General features: G+C 35.6%; 2 protein-coding genes across 10 annotated transcripts in view; one reads left to right on the top strand and one right to left on the bottom strand.

Annotated features, from left to right (window-relative positions):
• The window catches only part of LOC136832603 (uncharacterized), a 198,766-nt gene that overhangs the window by 56,328 nt on the left and 115,258 nt on the right, over positions 1-27,180 (bottom strand). The window lies entirely within an intron of this gene.
• The window catches only part of LOC136832601 (uncharacterized), a 56,900-nt gene that overhangs the window by 6,241 nt on the left and 23,479 nt on the right, over positions 1-27,180 (top strand). For 3 of the 9 annotated variants that reach the window (XM_067093788.1, XM_067093791.1, XM_067093792.1), the window contains 3 exons: positions 16,051-16,148; positions 17,328-17,481; positions 24,508-24,815. In XM_067093788.1, coding sequence (XP_066949889.1) covers positions 16,096-16,148; positions 17,328-17,481; positions 24,508-24,815 — 515 coding nt within the window. In that variant the 5' untranslated portion in view covers positions 16,051-16,095. Of the gene's footprint in view, positions 1-14,716; positions 14,837-14,993; positions 15,282-15,983; positions 16,149-17,327; positions 17,482-24,507; positions 24,816-27,180 lie in introns of those variants that run through there. The other 6 variants (XM_067093783.1, XM_067093785.1, XM_067093786.1 and 3 more) reach the window with 5 other exon arrangements.

The raw sequence follows: 27,180 nt of genomic DNA, 5'->3' as shown, positions 1-27,180 counted from the left end.
CCCTTAGAAACAGTGAAAAATGTCTAGCCTCTTGGTAAGACAGAGACCGAGAATCGTGAAAAAAAAAAAAAAACAGTTCGCTCATATGAGATATTTTATGTGGAAGTTTTAACGGGAGTTTCAGTTAACATTACAGTGACGTATATTAAGAATAGCAAAGTTTTGAAAACTCAGTGTTAATGGCTTAAACTACTCAGGGATGTAATATGAATCAATTCATTTTATTTACAGACTAGGACAAGTAATAAAATACAAATACGTAAATAAACATCCTCAACAATAATACTAGCTATAAATAGGCAAACTCCCTATGTAATAAGAGATATTAATTAAACAAGCATCCTATATAACTAGAAAATGTAATTAAGTTAAAATTCTCCATCGTGTTCAAGACAGAACTTTTCTAATAGTGTGAGGGCATATCTCGCCGCCCAGCAACGAGATGAATGTGTCAACTGTGACATTACAAGTCCCCGTTATCAAATTTCTAGCAAAACTCAGTTTTTTTTTTACTTAAATATAGTAAAAGTTTGAATAAAAATTGGACGAGGTTGTCCCCATTCCTACACTTCGTCAACTCTCGCCAACCAAAATTCAATCATCTGGTCAGAGTTACCCTCAAACATTTTACCTCCCCAACCACCCACGGTCACCGAGACCTGTTCATCCGTTCTTGAGGTATCCTACTAACACTAAATCACAGACAGACAAACATACAGCCACATACAGGCACTGGTGGAAACATACCCTTCTTCCAACTTAGCTGACAGCGGTAACAGTCGAATATGTAACTCAAAAGAGCAAACTTCAACACTGAGTGGGTGAGAGTCTTGCATTGAAATATTCGAAATAACTGGATTAATTTAACGAGAAAGAAAGAAGGAAGCTGTTTCCAATTCCAACGTAAAATTCTGTCGACACTAAAGAAAAAAGAAAAATAAAAACAAAAATCTTCTTTAAAATAAAGTCGGGGTAAAGCGATTTCATGTGCAGCTGATGCGAGAGAAATGACCGGCACGTGTCTTTCAAGATAAAAAATAAACGTTCTTAAAAATCAAGTAAAAATCTTTGAAATTTAATAAAACAAAAGAGTTTTAGTTATGAACAATGATACATATACCTATGTACTTTTCAGTGCTTTTGTAATCATCATTTTAAATCACATAAATGTATTCTGTGGGCGTATGTAGGGAATAATTTTACTTAGAGCTGGCTCATACACACATACATAGACACATGAAGGAAAGAGAAACAGTGGAGTGCTGCAAGGCCTTTCGACTTATAGTCCTTTACTTAAAGGACTATAAGTCGAAAGGCCTTGCTGCACTCCATTGTTTCTCTTTCCATCGTGGATTTTGTCTTTATTTATATATTCATCACGCTCCATATTTTCGTGATTCAGTTATACACACACACACACATACACACATGTATACATACACATAACAAACATTCATACATACTTACGTTATGCTGTTTCACCATTAATAGATTGTGACCATTATTTTCTATCTTTAGGTATGAATTTCTGCCATTAGATGTCAAGGAGGGAACGTAAACCCAGGGAAACTTGGTAAATCTATTTATCCTTCTATAAACCCATAGAGCTCTCATCACCACGCTAAGGCTTTTTCAGTGAGAGTTACACACCAGATGCAATAGGATGAGGCTTAATGTAAAATGCATATGGAAAAGTAGACCGGTAAATATTGATTGAACAGAGTCTATCCAAAACCAGCCATGAAGTACCTTTGAGATACATTTTCTTTTTAATCCCTTATGCTAAAAAATTATCAAAATTGTGAATTCTACTTGTCTCAGAGCCATCACTACCTTAAGAACAAACACCAAAGAACACAAAAGTTCAGCCAAATTTAAAATGGAAGCCCAAAGCAAAAGCTGTGATTACGGTTTTGAAAAATGGAAAGAAGGAAGAGGATAATGAAGAAATGACGATGTCAGTGATATCGCAACGTCTCTCCTGAGACTGCGCCCCATTTCAAAAGTTCACTGTGGTGAAGATCATCTTCGGATGAAGAATTACAATACTTGAAATTTCTTTGAGACGTGAATGACCTTACACAAGAGTCGACACAATGACCTCGCGAAATTCACAGCTCCCTAGGGTCCGTGCAGTGCTTAGTATCCTGGAGGCTAATCACAGAGAAATGCAGAAAGAAATACCTTGTTCTTAATTGTGACATCTCGAGTGGACCGCTACAAGAAGATACAAAGACGATAAATATTTTGGCATTTCAGAGAATTCGATAAGAGGCAATACCCCTTGGTGGAATATAGAATTTATGCCAAAGGCCAAGCGATGGGACCTATGAGGTCACTCAGTGCTGAAAGGGAAACTGGGAGTAGAAAGGTCTGAAAGATGTAACAGGAGGAAAACCTCGCAGTTGCACTACGATGGAAGAAAGATAATATGAATGGACGTACAGTAAAAGGAATGAAAGGGGTTGCAGCTAGGGGTCGAAGGAACGCTGCAATGAACCTTAAGTAATGCCTACAGTGCACCGCCCGAGGTTGCACTGATAGCAATAACCCCCTACGGGGACTATCTCTCAGTGATCAATTTGATCTCCTGAGTTTGAGAAAAAGATGCCAGTTTCAATTCTGTATTTCAACACAATAAACTATATACGATACGTTTCACAGCAAAACCGTTATACCGCTTTCCTACACATCTAGAACACTGGCTTCCAAATCAGCGTACTTACCGTTAGTCGTGACCTGTTACTGTTGAGGTTTCCGCCACGTAAGCATATAAACCCCACTTTCATAAGCAATGGGGTTACAGTAAGAGATATGAATATCATCCATGTACACACTCCTCAGAACGCTAAACGCATAACTGTGCAGCAATAGGCTTTCCTCTGAGAGCAGTATTTTCGTATGTGCAGTATATGTGTAAATTTCTTATGCGCCCCGAACCAGCCACATATACGAGTATATTTGGTATTTGAATGATAGCTATTATTGTTAAGAGTGATCAAGTACTCCATGATCTAATACTCGTTTTCTATGAAGGTTCTGATTTTGGCCTCAAAACGAAGTCGTCAGGGAATAAGCGTTCATCATGCTTGGACGCCACTAGGTTAGATGAAAGTCAGCTATAAATCAATGGCAAAGAAATGAAGTATTTCATAACGACGTTTGGTGGCGTCTGGCTTTGTGACTACGCTATTCATCCGCTGTAGTAGATTATAATTATGAAAACAAGGTACTTTAGATAACAAGCGGAGAGAGAGAGAGAGAGAGAGAGAGAGAGAGAGAGAGAGAGAGAGAGAGAGAGACTGGCAAGGAAGGCGTGGGAGTGCGCGAAGCTTGAAAGTTCATGTCCATTAAGCCGTTCAAAATACGAATGTTAGAGCGAGAACTGTCTTGCCTTTTATTTTTTTCTCAGCAACCATCTGCAGCAATGAATTATATATATATATATATATATATATATATATATATATATATATATATATATATATATATATATATATATATATATATATATATATATATATATATATATAATTATATATATATATATATATATATATATATATATTACATAATTGATACGAAGTTCAGAGACCTGTGGACCGGAGCGGAAGAATTCATTTCCTGACCGACGTTCGTCACAGAGGTGAAATGAACTGTTTGCTGCTTCGTTTGACGCATATCAGGCCGGAATTTGGTGTCGCCGACTGGACGTACATACATGCATGTGTACAGTGTCTTCTTGACAACATTTCCAGCGGAAAAATGTTCCAGAATCAGTTCTGACCAAAGCAGATAATTCGAGTCAAAGAAATAATTGATTGGAAATATTGGGGGGAATCCGATACAATGGGTGGAAATTCTCGTGGAGGTCCTTTGAGAATAGGAAAGGTTCACGGTCGACATCCGGACCCTAAATGGGACAACCTGCCTTCTTAATTACAGCCCTTTCTACTTTTTCCCCCTCTTTCAAGAATTAAGGCTTTTTGTCTCTCTGACAAATGTCTTGTGCAGCTTTAGATGTTTCCTAAGATTACTTGTGCACATTACATTATGGTGTGCTTGTGTGCTTGTATTTGTATATATACATATAAACAGTATATGTATATATATATACACACACTTACAAACACAATTAAAACACACACACACACACACACACACACACACACACATATATATATATATATATATATATATATATATATATATATATATATATATATATATATATATATATATATATATATATATATACAATCTAAACTTTAACTGCTTAACCACGAATCAAGCCCCATTACAGAAAATTTCAACATTAGTTGCTTTACACCACACATTATGTTCTTCAGCAGTGTGTCAGTTCTTACAAATACTGCGTCATTCACACCAATCTTGCACAAGCTTTAGCGTTTTATACTAAATCCACTCCCTTTCACACAATCTACTCATGGCGCTTTCTATGTTTTAATCTCCTCCTCCTCCCTCCAAGCACGTCTGAACAATATGCATTTCCTCACCAGCCTTTCAAACCATCTCAAAAGCACTGAGCACTGGAGGAGGGACAGTGATTGTTTATACGGATAATCGAAATGAAATCAATGTATAATAATACCCGCATCATTAGAAGGTTTTAGAGTCTGACCATCGTAATGAATTCTTATTTTTCTCTATCAAAACAGATATCTAAGCGCGTTCCTTGGGAAGAACAGCACTAACAACTGACGTACAGTAAACCCTGGGTAAATGGGCATTATTTTAAATCACAAGTGACACTGTCATGAAAATACGGCCATAAGACCATGCCAGAGGCGAAAAGGCCTTCCAAAGTATCACTAAGATGGATGATTGTGAAGTGTGACTTAGATCTTTCTTAGGCACCTTTGGGAAAACAGGTGATAATCAGCGAAGCCTTACCGTATGCATTGCACCAGCCCGTTCATACACTTTATTAGTAATTTGTTTGTCTTTTACAAGACTTTAATTCAATTATTTAAACTGGAGTTTCGTTAACGTTTCTCTCTGTGTAACAAACGGATTTCTTGGCAATGAATACCTAATGTACAGATAGCTAGAAAACGCTTACAAAACACATGATAAAAGACAATCACGAATACTGAGCTCACGTCACTATGACTGGTCTTGGGTCATATATGGGAAATCTTTAAGGAGTTTACGGGAAACATACTCCAATAAAATATGTTTTTTCCTTTTAGTAAATATAGAGGTGGAATGAATTTCTTCCAAGATAATCCCGGGGTAAAGTTACTTTAGCTGCAAAGGAGAAGTAAGCCAGTAAAAGCTTTACAGACAAATGCATATACAGTATATATATATATATATATATATATATATATATATATATATATATATATATATATATATATATATATGTGTGTGTGTGTGTGTGTGTATGTGTGTGTGTGTGTGTGCAGGTCATTGTTGGAAAATGACGTACTAGAGGTTAATGTCCAAACAAGAGCGCTCCCACACTTACGCATATTCTCTAATCTACGTTGTAAAACAGGTTCTCAACTGATAAGGATAGCAGTAAACAGATTGTGTCATAACAGACTGTGTCAAATCAGCTTTTGTTTGAAAAACCATTTCTCGCTTCAGGGATACTCAATAACAAAAAATATTCTAAAAAAAATGTACCCCTGATAACATCATAAGATGAAAACTGATATCATGTTCTGACTGACATTTTAGATATCTTAATCGCCTCTTGGTTCCCTTACCCAATTGAAATCATCCATAAACCAACACATCTTGAACAGATTAAATTTATATTTGTCTTATTATGGGTAGGTTCGTTATCTAGCCGTTTAATGAACCATCCAATAAAAAAAAAAGAAAAAGCAAACCTTATGTGCATAAATAAGTCTCCTTCCATGGCGTCAGTCGTGCACCAGAGCTGGAATTTATGTCAGGACGTAAATGGGGCGGGGAAAATGGGGGGGTTGTAGGAGGGAGACCCGTGCGCGGATGTTTATGTAGATAAGTGTATAATCGTTTCATCAATGATGGGTGAGGAACCTTCCTCGGGGTGTTTATATCCCCATAATTTAAAAGCGGAATTTATGGCCGAAAGGAGATTCTGTGTTTGCACACACTTTCTTTGTTTGAGTAGCGAGCTCTGGGGGCTCTGTTCCCTAATCCAAAAGGCTTCGTCTTTTTGAGGCCGGCATCAAGAACAATGCGATCTCGTCTCGCTACGCTTTCCTTCTCCACTTTCTGCTCTTTTCATCTTGCACCGTTATCGGTTATGGCTTACACCAGCGTGGATGGGAGGGGATTTACTTCGGGGCTTCTTTCTGCGTCAACAAATATACATATCTTGAAGATTCACGGAAGGAATTTGATTTAACTCGGTGAAAACATTTTTGGGGTCGATGATGCTTCTAGAATAGAACTGAATATACAATTAAGGCCAAAGGCCAAGCACTGGGACCTTTGAGGTCATTCAGAGCTATAAGGGAAACAGAACAAAAAGGTATTTTTAAGGTGAAAAAAGTGGAAAACCTCGCAGCTGCACTGTGGAACGACTGTTAGGAGAGGGTGGAAAGTAAGATGTAAGAAAGAGCATATGAACGGAGATACAGTAAAAGAAATGAAAGGGGTTGCAGATAGGGGCCGAAGGGACGTGGCAAAAAACCTTAAGTAATGCCTACAGTGCATCGCATGACGTGCACTGATGGCGCTACCCCCCTGCATAAATGACCCTAGAGGATTCAATCTTCATGGATATCTAGGTGGATCTGACGATCTGTCGCCATGGAAAACATCTCGCCCATTATGGAGAAAGGTGAAATTTCTAAAACGACACCGAGAAACTAAGCAAAAACTCCTAGCTGTTATTCACTAATTGATTTACTTACAATACTAAACTGTTATGACGATAACTATGGCTAGCCTCATATTAAAGCAATTACTTATGTACTTGTCTTAATGGGTTATTATCTGCTCATTTACTGCATTCCCGTCATTTCATTATATTTGTTTTATACTAATGTGGAGTTTAACATAAATACCCTTTCTCTAATTAAAAACCAAGAGAGTAGATTTTTAAGGCATACAAGGAGTGAATTAATTTATTAAAAGATAGATTTTTCGTTTCACAAAAAATATAAAAAAGGTAATTACTTACTTTAAAGTGACATATCTCAGAGAGAGAGAGAGAGAGAGAGAGAGAGAGAGAGAGAGAGAGAGAGAGAGAGAGAGCGAACACTTGACATAAACAAGATGAAATATTATTCATTCTGAAAGAACTCTCCATCGTCCTCTGTGCCTAGCTTTATCAAAAATGGTAGAAAAAAGTTCAGCCGTGCATGGCAAGTGTCACGGAGATTAATGAAGTCCGTGTATTGCCCCAGTATGGAGCAAACAGATGGAGGAAAACATAGATTTAAGAGGAATAATTAGTCTTGAGTCCTCTAATAATAATAATAATAATAATAATAATAATAATAATAATAATAATAATAATAATAATAATAACTATTATCATTATCATATTTAGGTAGAAGACCATCTTTTAAACATGTAGTATTGAATGTGATAGCTGCATCAGCTGCATTCAATTTGTATAAAGTTTTCTCTATTTTTCTGAGAATTATTATTATAATTATTATTATTATTATTATTATTATTATTATTACCCTTATTTAAAATCTATAATGCTTTAACGTTTCCTCAAGATTAACCCTAAAATTCAAATGTGCAATGACTTGCAAGTGACTTATCAACAAGGTCAAGGGAAGTGCAATTTAGACAAGAACCCTTCTAAGACGGGGGTTATGTTGATTTGTGTTTACGACAGAGAGAGAGAGAGAGAGAGAGAGAGAGAGAGAGAATCTGCCCAAGTCGTTAATCAATACAAGAATATCTGTAACATTCTCTCTCCATAACAGCAGGTCTTGAGACATATCCATTTATTTTGACAGATTGGGCGAGATAATGACATAGTCGATGAGATTTGAAATAAGTGTCGAGTTGGATGGGATTTCCAGCCTTGTGGTCTGCGAAAGGTTAAATGATCTTGGTAAGGGCTTCAGGCTATGGCGAATTAGGAAAATAAGGCCAAGACGATCAGTCTTCCTTTTGGGTGACACCCAAGACCAAGTCGACGTCAACAACAACAACAACAATAATAATAATAATAATAATAATAATAATAATAATAATAATAATAATAATAATAATAATAATAATAAGATTCGAGCAGGTAATAATAATAATAATATTCCAAAGGCGTGGAATGATCCTGATCAATAGTATCGTTATCAGGGATTATGTGTGCTTGGGCAGATCTTCTAATGTTCATGGGGGTAGTCATTAACTGTCCTGGTGCTATCAATTACATTTATGACAGTTACTAGCTTCTGCCTAGTTGGAATATCACATCTCTTCATCATCTGGAGGCCCTGGGTCTTTTGATTTTCATAGTGTATTGTAGGGCATAAGGTTGCTTATCTGGCTGGAGTTGACAGGTGTAACACATCTAATGATAAGCTACCTTAAGGCACAGTCATCTTGTTGATATTTGGAGTTATGGCTCTCTTCACAGTATTTCCGATGGTGTCTTTTTGGATGTGGCTCAGTGTCCTTTTAGAATGACACATTGTGGTCATATATACTGTTGGAGAATTCTCTGGCAGGCCGTCCAAACTGGTAGAACACATTTGTCTTTTAAAGGGTTCTCTTACCCATGGAGTTGAAATAGTATTGTAACCTATATTAATAAAAACCAAGTGGATCTTGTTTGTCCTCCCCCGGGTGACAGTAGGGGAGACATGGCACAATCAAACACCCCCTGCAAACCTGTCTGTCCACCCTAGGTGGGGGCGGGGTAGGTAGGGGAATGGGAGGGTAGGGGAGACATCCACCCTCCTCCTGCAAACCTGTTTGTCTGCCCGGGTGGGGGTGGGGTAGGTGGGGGATCGGGAGGGCAGGGGAGACAGCAGCGATGGGTTCCAGCGTGCGTAGCGCGCGCCAACAAGCTTGCAATTATATAAATGACTAATGTAAATCGAAGTCTCCAAAATCCAAAGTTGCAGAAAAAATTTTAAAAATAATTACAAACTGAAAATGACAGTACTGTAATCTTAACATTTAAAATTTTTTAGAAACTATAAATGATTCTTTAAATAAAGGCTGATGTTAAGCATCATTCAACGGTAATGTCTCTGGAAAGAGGACAGGAATACATCGGTGGTTTATAGTGGGAAGGAAGCAAACAGAAGATAAGAGAAGGCTAATAACATGATAAACTGAAATCCCCGTTTTCATCACTCTCCCTTTACTGCGAAATCCATGCGAATTTCCTTAAGACATCCACTGCTACCCAATGAAGGGTGAAGAGGTGAGTAAGCAACTTAGCAAGTGTGACATTACAATGGCTAATTATTAGCACGGTTATCAGGGACTTTCCGCTTGGCTGGTTATCAGAGCAATGGCCCTGAAATTCGGGAGGACCAAATTCACGATCACAATTTCAGTTGCAAGTTCACCGTTGAATATTTCTCGAGGTTATTTACTTGCAATGATCTGCACGTCTATAGCTTTCGTTTGCTGTGACTGCAGATTATTTGTTTGGCCATGGCAATACCCATTTGCTCAAAAATTAATATTCAAAATTACATCTTGGCAACTTCCAATTATCTTCAAAACCTTGCTTTGCTCTTATTTACATTAACTTCCTCCTCTTGAAAAGATTATATACATACATACATACATACAAACATACACACACAAACACATACATGCATACAAACATACACACACAAACACACATACATACACATATATATTATATAAATTGTACTATATATATATATACACACATATATATATATATATATATATATATATATATATATATATATATATATATATATATCACCTAAGAAGGGTAGGAATAAACATGAGCAGAGAAAATATGTACAACTGTGGTAAATTCCTTCAACATTCAATACACATTTTCAATGAATATGACAGAGAAAATATATATAACTATATATATATATATATATATATATTCAATATATATTTTATATATGAAGATAGATACTATATATATATAAAGCTCATCGGAAAAATGCTAACATTTGCAATAATATATTTATCAACGAGGATTTATATATATTCAGAAAGACGTCTGCTAGACTACATATTTTACCTGAGAATCTAACTTTAGAGTCAAAACCAAAATATCAGCTGCTATTTGACTCTTGAAACTATAAGTTATGGTCAACTGGTAAGCCAAAAACATTCTAACATTAACATCAAGCTGGTCGCTGGTAGAGTGGCTAGTGTCTTGGCTGCCACTCAGATGTCATGAGTTCGCGCCTCCCCATTGGCGATAAAAAACCACATGATCAGTTACTGCCGCGGTGTGGAGTCTGTGGTGGGGGGTTGGAACCAATATATTCTTTGGAAGTTTGAATTTCAAGTCAATGGCCCCTTTGGTGGGCTTGTTCCATATGAATAGGTTTCATCTACCGAATAAAAATAAAAATAAAAAAATTCTAAAAATACGTTAAGAAAACTAAAAATTTAGTTTAAAAAATCCCTCCTCTCGTTTATAAACCGGACTGCAACTCGGCCGTCAAAAATATTAGCGAGCAGTTCACAGAGCATTCCAAACTTTTTCGAAAAAGAATCTTTTGAGTGTATGAAACTTTGCATATGAAGAGAGAAGTGACGTTTATTTCAGGTAATTTAGTCCAACTTCTATTCCTCGGCGACGGAAAAATAGGGAATTCGGATGAATGCGAATTTCCAAAAAAATAAGGTAGAAAACTTCAAGCGTTTTGGATACAAGCGCGGAGGATTTAAGATACTGAGTGATCGAGTGTCTGCTTAGAGGCGGAAAGTGAAAGATAAGATTAAGTGATGTAGCATATGATGCAAATCAATTTGACTGACGTGCGATAAGGATGGAGGTTTTGTAAATTTAAATGAGCGATTCAATGTGTGTTTGTGTATGCATGTTGCATTATGTTTTGTAACGAACTTGTATTCATGAAATAACAACATCCCCATGATTGCTGAAGTGCGTACTTACAGCCTACATAAATACATGAACAAGGTGTGTGTGTGTGTGTATGCATATACATACATACATATATATATATATATATATATATATATATATATATATATATATATATATATATATATATATATATATATATATATATATATATATATATATGAAGGAAGAAAGAGAAATTAATAACTAAAGCATTTCGGTCTGATCCCATTCTACCAAATCTTACATGACTACGCAAGAGCACTATTGCTTGTTATTCGAATAGAAGGCCAGGCCCTTTGAAATTCACTAGACGTAACCAAAATAACAAAAAGGACAATTGTAGGTAGTTAAGCCTTAACGAAGTGCGCGGCCACGAAGGAAATCCATGTAAACAATGTCAATGTTTTTGTATTGTTGCTTGTTTTTTGATGACTGAATGTCTGGTTGCCCAACAAATAGCCGAGACTACGGAAATCAAGGGATGAGCAAGTTGTTGTTTATTATTATTATTATTATAGTTTTATCAGACCACTGAGCTGATTATCACAAGTTTAAAAGATGTGTCTAAAGCATACGGACTACTTAACAGAAGCTGACCATAATGGAAATGTCCGGGATACTTTTCAACCACTTCTGGCTTGATCCAAATCATTTCTGCGGTAGAATATTCATTCAGGATGAGGTATGGGTTCACAAAGTTGAATCTGAATCAGATTCAAATCAAGCAGTGGAAACACCTTTGTCCTCCGTCTTCCAATTTATTCAATCGAGTGGCGTCTGATAGCAAGATATTGGCCGCATGCTTTTAGCTTCTGTGGGTTTTATTATCATAGGCCACTACTGAAGAGTATTAAGAGCCAGAATTGTGAAATATGAAAAAGGCCAAAAAGACGTAATGCTGAGGATAGGTACAAACATGCCATTGCCCACAAGGTACGGATAGAAATGGCGAAAACGGCTGACCTGTATGCCTGATACCCTTCACTCTTTCAACATGGCGGTTGAGAGAGTTGGGGGGGGGAGGGGTACAGAGAGCGAACTTGTTCCCTAAACTCGAGTCTTTTCCAAAGACTCATTCTTTTGGAAGCGGTTATGAAATCATGAGCATCTCAAGGCGAAAGACAACCATCATCCATGACGGGAGAGCAAGTCTGAACGTGGGCGGACCCTGTAGTGACGAAAATAATGCAATAACTGCCTTTGTTTGATGACACTTTCAGAGTGAGACCACGATCTTTTTCAATACTTGAATATAATTAGCATATATGCTAGTACCACTACACATTCCAACGAATTCTAATCTTTCCTTTTTGCTTCCTATTCTATGTATTAACATTCCAATATTTACTTAAGAATAACACTGAAATCAAGGATCTTAATCGGTGGCGCTCCAGTTTCCAGAACGTGTCCGAGTTCAGGACTTTATCAATATATTTAAATGAATGGAGGAGGCCATTGTTAACAATGCCGTGTCTTCACTGGGCCGAACAATGACACATCCTTTGGCTTCAAGGGCAACTCACTCGCCGGAACGTCATATTATCCTTTTGTCTCTAAATTCAGTCACTTAATAACATTATAAATGTATGTATGAAGAGATTAAATTATTTAAAATATTCTTTATCTCCCTGTTTTTACGAAAGGTATTATATTAAGCTATGACCATGAATGTATATTTCTACAATGAAACATCTCTGCAGCTTGAAATATGATCTCGGTATTTCAATGTCCGTTGACTGCACGATTCCTGTTTATATTCTTTTTCTTCTCCTATCTATCATTCTTTAACTGAATAAATGATAAGTGTTCGTGTGATCCTATTTATTGGGTATGAAAACTTTATCCAGATATCACCAGAAATTAAAACAACTGTAAACGAAAAAATTTTCTGTATCATTTTCCATTATTTTCCTTTTAGATGAAAGAACCCATACCAATGCGCAAACATAATCTCTCTTTATTTTTTCTGTAAAATAAAACTACTGAGGCTAGAGGGCTGCAAATGGGTATGTTGATCATCCACCCTCCAATCATCCAACATACCAAATTGCAGCCCTCTAGACTCAGTAGTTTTTATTTTATTTAAGGTTAAAGTTAGCCATGATCGTGCGTCTGGCAACGCTATAATACAGGCAACCACCGGGCCGTGGCTTAAAGTTTCATGGGCCGCGGCTCAGACAGCATTACATTCTGTACAGAAAACTCGACTGCGCCGAAGCTTCTTCGGTGCAATCGAGTTTTCTGTACAGTTTTTTGTTACTTGTTTTATTTACTCGTACCTAACAATCTACAAACCTACGTCAATACAGATCCCTACTTCGCATAGGTCATGGTAGCTCATTTGACTTTCTGACTTTACAGTTCTTACTGCCTCCTGCTAATGTATTGAATCTAGTTATACAGTTGGTCCAGTTTATTAGCCACTCAGACCAATGTGCACGTGACGGAGGAAAAGTACTAAAAAAAATGTACATAGCCTTGTGCCAATGCGAAAATTAAGAATCTGATTGTAAAGCTAAAATCATATCGATAATAGTCTGTTATCCATAAGTGAATCAACAAAATTCTCTTGATTTATACGCCTTTGTCTTCTAGTTTCAAGCATCATTAACTAGAAAGCTGTTTATACCAAAACGGAAAATGATAAGTTTGAGCACAGAATTGCCTTGGATCTTAGACCAGTTCAACTTCCCAGAATTCGGTTTTCAGTTTAATTGTTTCACCATTCGGGTTTTAGTTTAATTGTTCCACCATCTTTCTTAAAAGCAACAAGTCACGAAAAAGGTGAATAAGAGTGAATAAAACACCTGAAAAAAAAGGGGATCCATTTTTATCCTCCAAATGCGTGACGTTTCATTCTGCAACTACCACTTTACTTTGACTGAAATATCAGGGGCACTGGCTGACTTGAAACTGATCTTCTCGTCCTATTTGACCTTATTATCTGAGAAGATCCGCTGGTCGTATAACTTATTTAATCCCCAGTGGTGTGGAAAGTCTCTCCCGATACATTTGATTAGATTAGGCTAAGGTAGACATATCTTTACAATGCTGGGTTTTCCGTGCACACCCTAATTGCATTTCAAATTTGATTCTAAATTACAAAGAACAACAAATATGAAAACATGGAGATATATTTAGCCACTGAGAAACTACAAGCTTGGCAAAATGTATCTCTGAAGAGGTTTAGCATTATAATATTCATAAAAGGAATATTCCGGAAAAAAATTAAGAAAGAGAAATTCAGAATCATGATGCACAATCAATAAGCAACTGGATAAGAAAATGGGAAAAGTTTCAAACAATTCTCAGTCCTCAGAATACCTTGACAGAGAGAGAGAGAGAGAACCTAGAGAGAGAGAGAAAATCAGTCTTGTAAAATTCCTTCTCGACATCTGAAAATCTTTAACCTAACACCCACTCGCATCTTGTTTTCTTCGTTACAAGCATATCGACAGCCATATATATATATATATATATATATATATATATATATATATATATATATATATATATATATATATATATATATATATATATATATATATATATATATATATATATATATATATATATATATATATATATATATATATATATATTTTTAGACTTCCGGCATCAATGCCAACGCTGATAGTAGTGCTTCCTTGACGTGTGAAAGACAAGTGATACGGCTTATCTCTTCAAGGAACGTGGCTGTTACCGCTCACACGTGGTTCCGCTTTGAAAGCTCGTTGTTACCATTTTCATCAACTTATTTTCCTTCAGGAAATTGGTATTAAGCTGTCACAGATGTAACAAGTGAGTCTGCCCCAGTTATTTTTTTGGACTTTGTTTTCTTATTTGTTAAAGCAACGTATACTCCTACTCAGGAGCTTAAAGGTCTTCATTTCATGCCACTACAGTGTAGGCACAACTTCTTGTATGATAAGCGGAATGAACATCAGAATTTTTATCTCAGTATGGCACTGGTTTCTCCACGGTTGAGTGGGCTACGAGTTCACCGACTGGCACCGAATATTCTTCGCGTTACGAGTTTTTTTAAATCGAGTCTATATAATTTAGTGCGATCGATAAATTCTACTGCGATCTTACGTACAGGAAGCTAGAACTGTCAGTAATTTATATACGCTGCATTATCTGATTACCGTGGAAAATGTGCCCTGATCGAAGCCTTTATTTTAGATCGAACTGTGAATATACTATTCCAGGTAACAGTCTTTCTGCCATAGAAAAAAATACATCCGTGAGTTTAAAATGATTTTGAATGTTAGTGATAAATCTTTGTATTTCACTGTGAAAAGTCAACAGAAACATTCAAAGTTCATCACTTTCAGGAACTGAAATATTGTTTTGAACAATTTCCAAGTTTAAACTGAGGGAATTTAGTGTTTTATTATAGATTTCCCAAAATGCAATGGAAAAATATATCAGAAAATAATCCCTTTCATTTAATGTCTTTCAGATTTCACTTATCTGATTACGGTTAGATAGATAATTATGTCACGCCACAGTGTTCTCCTACAATATTTGAGAACAATTTTCATTACTGAAAGTTCACGAGAAAATAATTATATATTGATGAAACAGGTAAAAAAATGCGCCAAAGTTTCTTCGGCGCAATCGAGTTTTCTGTACAGCGTATAATGCTGTATGAGCCGCTGCCCATGAAACTTTCAGCCACGGCCCGGTGATGTGATGGCCTGTTCTATAGCGTTGCCAGACGCACGATCATGGCCAACTTTAACTTTAAATAAAATAGAAACTACTGAGGCTAGAGGGCTGCAATTTGGTATGTTTAATGATTGGAGAGTGGATGATCAACATACCAATTGGCAGCCCTCTAACCCCAGTAGTTTTTTTTAAGATCTGAGGGTTGACAGAAAAAGTGCAGACAGAAAAAATGCGGACGAACAGACAAAGCCATCTCAATAGTTTTCTTTTACAGAAAACTAAAAACGAAATAACTACAAGAAGAAGTAATCAGACAAGCAACCCCAACGGATTCTTTGCAGGAGACAGCGAATGCACGAAGAGACGAGCGATAACCCAACAGCATAATGAAGCTATTCCTGACTTATCTCATGCTGCAAATTCTCCACGATCGTGGCAGGTGAGTCAAATATTGTCCTTCGTATCTACCACACAGTATCAAACGTTGATGTGTTATTAAATTGATAAGATAATGTCAATAACTTTTCCCAGGTTAATCAGATTTTTTATTAGTTTTTTTTTGTAAGATGATACTGAATAAAAATTTTAAACAAGGCCCTTACGTTTAAATGCATATAGATACACATATACATATCATTATAGCCTCTCTCTCTCTCTCTCTCTCTCTCTCTCTCTCTCTCTCTCTCTCTCTCTCTCTCTATCTCTATATATATATATATATATATATATATATATATATATATATATATATATATATATATATATATATATATATATATATATATATATATATATATATATATATATATATATATATATATGCATGGTTACACACACACACATATATATATATATATATATATATATATATATATATATATATATATATATATATATATAAATGTATATATATATATCTATATATATATATATATATATATATATATATATAGATATATACACACACACACATTTATACCCAATGCAGCACGACGCAACGCGTGCTTGAGAATATCAAAAAATCCACGTAAGAAGGTGAGGGTGTGAACTTGAAAATGTACTTGTTCAAAGCCCCGGTTTTCACTCACCTTCTTGCGTGGATTTTGTGATACATTTATATATACGTATATATATAATAGAAATAATCAACACACAATCACATGTGGAACAAAAGTAAATAAATATATATTTATTTCTGTTCCACACGTGATTGTGTGTTGATTATTTCTATCATATTCACTCAAAAGGGATAATTCGAATGAAATGCTGTCAACTGGGTCATTGCCGAGTCGGGAAGTTGGGGAAAACATGCTGGTATGCAAGCAGTTAGCTTGCCCAGGTAATTCCTTGTGTGCAGTGGCACTCGGGTTCCAACTTCTTTTATGACTTGTATGGCGTAGTGGGCAGCGCCCTTGCCTTTCAATTGAAAGACCTGGGTTCGATCCTGATGTGAGTCAGAAATTTATGTATATATAAGTACAAACTCCTTTCCCCCTTGGATGGGGTGGCTCCAGGTTGAACATTAACTCACATATACTGCAGAAATATCCACATACATAGAAGTACTGTAGTGTACAAATATCAGCATATGCACAAACATTCTCTTCATCTTCGACAGCCAAGTCACCGGGAACCACTGGAGTTACGCGCACTCTAGCAAATGGGGTGATACTTGCCACACGGATGATGGCAGGCAACATCGCCAGTCACCCATCGACATAGAATCCGTCGTTCCTTACAGTACGGCACCGTTCGTATTCAGAAATTATGGCGTAAGTACAGTAAGGATTTTTGTATGCAGTAAAATACCGACGGTATTTTTTAGGTCTATAAATCACTGACGTGTGATAGAACAAAGCCAGTCGTCCAGTTTTATAAGAATGAGATGTTAACGAGAAATCAAAAGGAAAATGAAAGTGAAAAGCGTCACTGAAGGAAATGAGACTAAACTAATCAGATAAATGACTTTGTATAGTATACTGGGAAAGGTACGCGACTTGCCTCACTTTTGCTGTCATTCTCGTATCAATCATAAATTTCTCGGTTCATTTTGAAAGCTTTACCGTCTTTTCCTAGTATTATCCCATTCAAATCGACATTAGTATACTGTTGTGAATTAGATAAACTTACATTTAAATGCTAGAAAATAAATATTTTCCGCTAAAATGAAAAAGTAAAGGGCTGATAAAAACAGTAGCTTGATAATAAGATAATAAAAATAGTTTTCTTAAATGCTGAATATGATATTTAGGCCAAAAGGCCAAGCACTGGTACCTATGAGGTCATTCAGCGCTGAAACGGAAACTGACAGTAAAAGGCTTGAAAGGTGTAATAGGAGTAAAACCTCAAAGCAGTTGCACTATGAAACGATAGTTAGGAGAGGGTGGAAAGTAAGATGGAAGAAAGAGAATATGAAAGGAGGTACAGTAAAAGAAACGGAAGGGGTTGCAGCTAGGGGCCGAAGGCACGCTGCAAAGAACCTTAATAATGCCTTCTTAAATACTGAACATTATGATTAAGAGACAGATAAGAACTAAAAGTGTAATGAAAGGTGATCAAATTACAGCCAGGGGGTTTAAACATAATTTTTTTTTATTTATGAAGATGCTAAAATGAACATTATTCTTTTGACAATTGCGGAAAATGTCTTCTTTTAAGGGGTCACACTAACAAAATCCTTTCAGTTAAAACCTATTTAAAATTTTATATACTGATAGCCCAAAGGGGAATTCATATTTTAATTAAAACACTGCCTTATGGAAATATTTTTGTTAAGAACGTGCTCAAAAATACTCATTGATAATACTATGCAAAAGAAACGTTTTGAAAAGTGTTTAAATTTTTTCTTGTTGCTTTGAAAGCTCTTCAGATGAGTTCTAAAGTTTATCAAATACAATAACATGTTTCTTTCAAAGACTTCGAACACAATTTTTAAGATGTTTAAGCCCATTTTTATGAATCCATTGGAAAATATTTAGTTCAAATACTGCTAAAGGGAAATTTTGAGATGAACACGTTGTGACGAATAATTCCTTTATTCTTGCTGAATTATAAGAGACGTTTAGGAAGCTACTCACGCACAGAGATTAAAAGAAAACTTAAAAATAGTTCTGGGTCTCAATTCATAAGAATTTTAAATTTTTTTGGACGACATCAGATAGTGTCGAGTTCATCAACTTCCAAAACACCATCGACAGAAAGGCAGATAGACAGACAGACAGACAGAAAATAGATCGAAAATGAGAGAGAGAGAGAGAGAGAGAGAGAGAGAGAGAGAGAGAGAGAGAGAGAGAGAGAGAGAGAGAGAAACTTCTTTTACTAAGCAATTTAGCTTACTGCTTTTTCTTTACAAAATATTTCTTCAGAAATCGTTAAATCATATCTAATTATACTTGGCATCGTCACTTCAACGCATATTACGACAAGGAATCGTAAATCTGATTATCATGTCTATTTTCGAAAGCGAAAATTAACATTTTGCTTAAAATTTAATCCCATTACACTTGCAACGACTTGACAAAAATTTGCACAGAAGTATGTTAATGCAATCTCACAGACATATATGCTGTACTTCTCAGAATCATAAAACTCATACTGAAATCATATTGTGAGTTAAGAGGACTAACCACTGGTGTAGTGACGCCAACGTCTCATATCAATGATAAATCAAGGGTCCAAAATGACTGGCATCGTAACAATAGACAACAGACGATTGAAATGCAAATTTAGCTGTAAATTATTTTGATACAAAAAAATTTTTTATACAATATACGTTTTTTGGGGGGTTCACAAAACATTTATTCACCTATTGCAGATACATTGTATGTCAAGGACCAAAGATTCTGAATCGAATTTTTAACACAACAATAAAAATAAAAGATACTGAACCAAACAGAATGGAGGCTTTGCTGCACAAAACAATTCTGACCTAAAACATAGTTTTAAACTTCTGATGTAATTATAGAAAGCAATTCTGACCTAAACCATAGTTTTCACCTTTTAATGTATTCATAGAAAACAATTCTGACCTAAAACACAGTTTTGAAGTTTTAATGTATTTAGAGAAAATAATCCTCAACTACAACTTATTTTTCAACTATTAATATATTTATAGAAATCAATTCTGACCCAAAACATTGTTTTCAACTTCTATTATATTTATAGAAAAGAATTCTGTCCTACCACACATTTTACAGTTTCAATGCACAGTATTTACGGAAAACAATTCTAACCTAAAACATAATTTTAAATTTTCTATGTATTTATAGAAAACAATCCTGACATAAAACATAGTATTACACTTTCAGTATACAGTATTTACAGAGAAAATTCTGACCTAAAACCTAGTTTTCAACTTTCAATGAGTCTACAGAAACCAATTCTGACCTAAAACACAGTTTTCAACTTTTAATGTATTTCTAGAAAACAATTCTAACCTATTATAGTTTTGAGATTTTAGTTTATTTATATAAAACAATACTGACCTATCATAATTTTTAAAGTTTAATGTATTTACAGAAAACAATTCTGACCTAAAACATAGTTTTCAACTTTTAAAGTATTGATAGAAAACAATACTGACCCATCATAGCTTTCAATGTTTAATGTATTTCTAGAAACCAATTCTGACCTAAAACATGGTTTTCAACTTTCAATGCAGTTATAGAGACCAATTCTAACCTAACCCATACCTATCAGCTTTCAATGCATTTCCCCCCTTGATTAATCGCCTCTGACCTAAACCATACTTCTCGACTTTCAATGCATTTATACCAATAACCTAGCAAATTCCCCCCTTGATTAATCGCCGAAAATAAAAGGTGCGGAAATTTTCCGGCGTAGCGACGGGGGCCTCAGTCTCACGACAAAAGCAGATGAAATATTCAGCACTTACCGCCAGGTCTCGAGTTCGTGGCGACGGTAAATCACCCCCCTCGTGCTAATCTGTTGACCGAACCGGTAAAGGCAGGTCATTCCTGTAACCGAGTTTATTCCTCTGGTTTTCTCAATAATAATAATAATAATAATAATAATAATAATAATAATAATAATAATAATAATAATAATAATAAGCTTCGTTTTAAAAAGAAAGGGAGTCAAGATGCTGTTCGGTTTATATTGCGGTTTTTCAATTCTGGAGAGATTAAGAATCTGCAATGTAAATTCAGCTGCATGCAGACGGCCATTCCTTTTTAACGAAGTTTGTTTGTAAGAGGGTCTTCTTACGAAATAATAATAATAATAATAATAATAATAATAATAATAATAATAAATAATAATTGTAATAATAATAAGAAAATAATTACAATGGTGTAAATGTAAATAAAAATTATATATTAAAAATATATTTACACTTACACCATTGTGGAGTTCTTCATCATTTTAGTGCCTCGTGTGATTATGAATTTTTATAAATAATAATAATAACAATAATAATAATAATAATAATAATAATAATAATCTCTTAATCACCAGTGCTTTTATCATTAGTATTTAGGAGTCTGGTGGAAGCAACACTTTGTCCAGTGATTCCCAACAAAGAAAGAAAAAACAAAAATAACTTGAATAAATGAAAAACAAATTTATAAATCCTGCTACCGTCAAATCAACTACGAATAATATTACAGTGTGAAGTTCCAAAGGCACAATTACCAGTATTACTCTTCTTTTCCACTCATTATCGTCGCCACTAATATCGTTATCAATATTATCACCAAGAGTAACCTGGATATGACCTTTATAGAGGAGAACAAAATACTAGCAGTTCCAAAGTCCTGCCGTTCGCCGTCTCACGCAACTAGGTATTAAATCATCCTATATTTCTTCTTTCTTGGAATTCCTGAAGCTCTCAGACAAAGAAGCAGGAAAAAGGACGAGGAACGTCAACAGGTTAAGGATTCATAAAAAAGTTAAAGCTGAGAAAGATAACGGTTCTCAGTTTACAATTAATCTGAGACATTTCTGAGATTGTTGCCAAATCATGGCCACGCACAAGATTTCGGAGTATGAATGAATGGTGTTCATAAAATGTAGCACAGCGGAATTTACGGCCGATGCATTCCAATTTGTGACCACAACACGACCTGGTTAACACTTCGAATGCTTTGCCTCAACAATTACAAATATGTAAGAGTAAAATCACTTGCAGCCTTACTGACCGCGCGAACACTTACACAGACCAACAAGTCTAACGGACCTATTAAGTGTCAAACTCGTGAAAATGCTTCAAATTTAGTGATGCATAAATCATCTTAAGAGTTCCTTAATATTTTATATTGAAGACTATATAGTCATATATTTTTTCAATTATAATTACACTATGACACTTCAACAATACTATTTTGTACATTTGGCATGCAATTTAGCCTGGGAATGAACCTTTCTACATTTGGACTGTTTATTGATATCTGATATCAAATTACCTAAAAATGGTCTGGTCATTCTCGAAATGATAATCAGTTAAAAATGGCTGCACAGTCAGCACCTTCCGGCTAGCATGAATCTTATTACCTCCCAAATATTGAACTTTTGATGATATCGACTTCCATGTTCAGAGTCAGTTTGATCACCAATGACAGACACTCCTCTGTTAAACTCTGGAGCATCGTACATTTAATAAGAAGATACATTTTAATAACGAGAGGAATTAAAAAATACCTATAGTTTCTGATTTCTATAATTTAATAGTAAGAAAATAAAGACCACGAAAAGAAATATATAATCAAAAAACAAATACTTTCCCAGTAATCCACCAAGACACTTTTACCGCCTGACTGGCTAGTCGCAGGAACTTTTGAAAAACAAAATTGAAATAAAAAAAAGAAGATGGCCCAGAGTGTTCCCTGAGCTAAGGAAGTAGCAACAACGACTGCGAATTCCCAAGGTACGGAGGTTATGACACGTGTCAGAGTTAGGAGACACGTTAATATTTTCACCAGCTGAATTAAAGCGATTAAATTCGACATCTAAAATAACATATCAATTACAAATAACGATACAGATGATCCCATTAATTACAAACCAGAAAGCATAATTGAGAGGAATGGATATTGCATGTTCCCAATAACACAGCAATTACAAACGCGCGTGGACACACACACACACACACATGAATAACGCCAGAGGCTAGTTATTAGGTGCTATAGTCAACACTTTGGTCAACATACAGGTAATCGGGCATAATGGAAAGTGCTGAAATTTTCTGCTTGCTTTCCCTAGTGAGGAGAGTATTTGACTACTGGAATATATACAGTATATATAATATATATATATATATATATATATATATATATATATATATATATATATATATATATATATATATATATATATATATATATATATATATATATATATATATATATATATATATATATATATATTATAGTGTGTGTGCCTGTGTTGTGTGTATGTACTTATGAATGGGGCAATGTCTCAAAAGGCATTTTGAAATAACTGCCTTTTGGAGCTTCTTTAATGGTTCCTGTCTTGAATCAAAATTAACTCAGAAATACATGGAATATTGTCTACAGTAGAATTGAACTCACATTACATCCCAGTCTTTCTTAGTTACATTTCGATGTAAACAGCCAACAACGCTTTGAAAAATGAAGTTAGAGGCGGGGAACTGAACAAACAAAGAGGAAAAATTGTACATAATACCTTATATATATATATATATATATATATATATATATATATATATATATATATATATATATATATATATATATATATATATATATATATATATATATATCCTTAGAACTTTAGATATAAAACCTCCCTACAGTAAATGTATCCCGCAGCTCCACGGAACAATCACAACAATAACTAAAATACTCGGGGCGACGCTGTCAAGAAATTTACGGACGCGGAGCGCTGCGAACGCCCCTCGAGTTAAAGCTCTTAGCAGGTCCGGGTGTGTTTATGCAAGTGATTTTCCGAGGGGCAGCCGCGCAAAGAGAGGGGGAAAGTCTCTCTCGTGACATTCATTTCCCCTCAAGCTATATCCGCCCTCGAACAGCTGTCATTTTCACTGACGAATTGAGATGCGATTTCGTTGCCGTAGCACGAAAATAAAAACATTTAAAAAAAATAAAAATATATATAAAAACGTCTGAAATTATTCAAATGCGATGCGGCGAATCGGGTGGATCAGCCTTAATGCCGTCGCCGTTTCTAACCCTTACCATTTTGCCTCGAAGATATTCTGTCCAAACAACAAAACAACAGTCTTTTCGATGTCAGCTAAAGAAAATAAACGATTAAATATTTATATGACAGGTTTACGCAACGACGAATCTGGCGACCTGTTAGATAAAGAAGGATAAAAATAATATTCTTCCTCTGGTTTTCTTGTGTCACGGAAGCTGTTTATCTGAACTGCAAATTAATCAAAAGTATGGTTTGTTTAAATGTTTCATGTTGATTCAGCATCTCATTAATTCTACCTGGAGTGTCTGCACAAAAATATGTAATAAAGATAGTATTTGCTAATGAGTAAAATAGTCTTTGGAATTAATGGAATAGTTATTCATTGTACGCAAAGCTCTATTGGCTAAAGAGTAGGTTATTGAAAAACACACGAATCGATTCTCTCTTAGGTTTCCTCGGAGAAGCAGTAAACCAAGTACAATGGAAAAGACCTCCGTATAGTATTTGCTTCTTTATGTCGTTATGCTGTAAAGGTAATATTTATTTCTTTATAATACATACATAAACCATGACGTAGCTTTTTGAAGAGACGTTAAATTCTCATAAAAATTAAGTTAATATGTGCCAATGATCTCTTCCAGTTCATCAACACGACGCAAATAAACAATGGACATACGCTGAAAGTTCTGGCGCACCCCAAAATCCTCCTCCACCTCTTGGGAGGAGAGGAAGAAGAAGACGAAGAAGGAGGAGGAGGAGGAGGAGGAAGAGGAGCACCGGAAGCCGAAGAGGACGCCCGGCCGCAAGTCTTAGGAGGTGGACTTCCTGGGACCTATATCCTGCACTCGTTCCACTTCCACTGGGGATCGGATTCCTTCAAAGGATCAGAACATCTGCTCAAGGGATGTGCCTTTGCGGCTGAAATGCATCTGGTGCACTTTAAGAAAAAGTAATAGGTTAACTGGGAGAGGAATTCTCTCTCTCATCCCTGACCTTTTCTCATTTCGAGACTCAGTTGTTTCCTGAGAGAGAGAGAGAGAGAGAGAGAGAGAGAGAGAGAGAGAGAGAGAGAGAGAGAGAGAGAGAGAGAGAGAGAGAGAGAGAGACTGTAGTATCTTATTTTCCTTTTCCAAAATCAAATTCCCTTCTATTGATGGTTAACAGAGATAGGAATTCTTTTTCTCATTCCTGACCTTTTCTCATTTCAAGACTCAGTTGTTTTCTGTGAGAGAGAGAGAGAGAGAGAGAGAGAGAGAGAGAGAGAGAGAGAGAGAGAGAGAGAGAGAGAGAGAGAGAGACTGTAGTATCTTATTTTCCTTTTCCAAAATCAAATTCCCTTCGATTGATAATTAACAGAGAGAGGAATTCTCTTTCTCATCTCTGACCATTTCTCATTTCGAGACTTAGTTGTTTTCTGTTAGAGAGAGAGAGAGAGAGAGAGAGAGAGAGAGAGAGAGAGAGAGAGAGAGAGAGAGAGAGAGAGAGAGAGAGAGAGAATCCATCAGTTCTGTTAGCATCCTCTGCACCCTCTTATTTTTCTTTTCCAAAATCAAATCCTCTCGACTGATAGCCCCTTACAAAGCTTACTCTACACTTTAATCATAAGCTTAGTCTTCCGTGGGACAAAGTTCAATACTCCAGAGTAATATTTCTCCTTAAATAGGCTCCATATATAAACTTCAGGTCGTTTAGAAGGACTATTGGCTCAATTTCAAGGGTACAATTTATCGTTATCTATAATTTCCTGATCGTAGGGGTAAGTCTTTCCAAGTAGCACAGCCATTCCTGGAATTATGTGATCATGAGGAAGAGTTCTTGGGAGAAATAATAATAATAATAATAATAATAATAATAATAATAATAATAATAATAATAATAATAATAATAATAATCAGCGCATTCGAATCCAGATCAAAGGCATGTGCAAACTGTGATTGATTCTTTCCAGGACAGAATACAGCTAGCTGTTCCTCGAAGTGAGGTAGGGCACTACTGTAAAAGTAAATATTAAAAGAGGTTAAGAATTACCTGGGTGCAACAGAAAACAGAAAGGGAATGGTTTAACTCTTTATAATGATACGATCTACATGACATCTGAAACACCCATAAACCACGCTTTGTAAAGTTAGATCTAGAGTTCCAGTATTCACCATTACAAAGGTTCCTCAGTAATTCGAGACAGAAATAGTCAGGCTTACAAAGTGATTCTTCGAATTAATTCTATCTGGGGTATCTGCACCAAAATGTGTAATAAAGATAACATTCGCTAGTGAGTAACTGGTCTTTGGAATTGATGGAAGTTATTCATTGTACCCAATGCTTTATACCAGGTTCTTGCTTTGTCAGTGATTCAATTCCGAGCATAATTCTGTTGAAGCTTGTTTTCGTCACCCACGAGTTTACCGTTGCGAGAATTTGCATGAAAATTCTAGATTAGATCTGGATCGATTGAAAGACGAAACGGAAATACTGACTAACATTCCCTGAAAACTTTAAGAGAGAATCGAGTCAAAGGTTTTTCAACGATCTCAACTTAGCGAATAAAGCGTTCGGTGCAATGAATAACTATTCCATTAACTCCAAAGATATTTTACTCACCTGCTAATACTATCTTTATCACGCCTATTTGATGCAGATACCGCAGGTAGAATGAATTCGAAGAATCATTTTATAAGCCTGACTCTTTATGTCTCGAAATACTGGGGAATCTTTGTAATGGTGAATACATGAACTCTAGCTCTGATTTGACAATGAGTGATTCATGCGCGTCTCAGTTGTTATGGAAACCGTATCATCTTAGTCTCTACTTTGATGAAAATGTAACATAAGTTATCCTGGCTCGGTATAACTAAATCAATTCTAATCTCAAGCCCGTATTCCTACTTCAAAAGTATTCTGCTTTCTGTCACTCTCGGAGATTTGACCAAAGTTACAATCTTCTGAAGGCTGCTGTCTTCATCGGCAACATGGCATACATTTGGCTTCACTCTTCCAAATGTTTTGTTTTGGGAACTCAGTCTCAAAGGACATTTTTCCCATTTCAAACTGGAATTGTGGGATTCATTAACCATTTCAGTTCTATTCCTATCCTTTACTTTTTGGGAATGGTTTTGTCTTCAAAAGAAAACACCAATCAACGTGCGTTGTTCTTAGTCAGTGGAGCCACAGAATATTAGCAGTCTTTTCTTCAATTTCATTTAGCTCTTTACAATTTTATTCACACATATATATATTTCAACATAAATACATTAAAGGATATCAGCATTTTCACTTAAACTATTCCCCGTATATACATACAGACACATGTACTATTG

The sequence above is a fragment of the Macrobrachium rosenbergii genome, chromosome 50 (genome assembly GCF_040412425.1).
Source record: "Macrobrachium rosenbergii isolate ZJJX-2024 chromosome 50, ASM4041242v1, whole genome shotgun sequence".
NCBI lineage: Eukaryota > Metazoa > Arthropoda > Malacostraca > Decapoda > Palaemonidae > Macrobrachium > Macrobrachium rosenbergii.
This window is presented reverse-complemented; position numbering and strand designations above follow the sequence as displayed.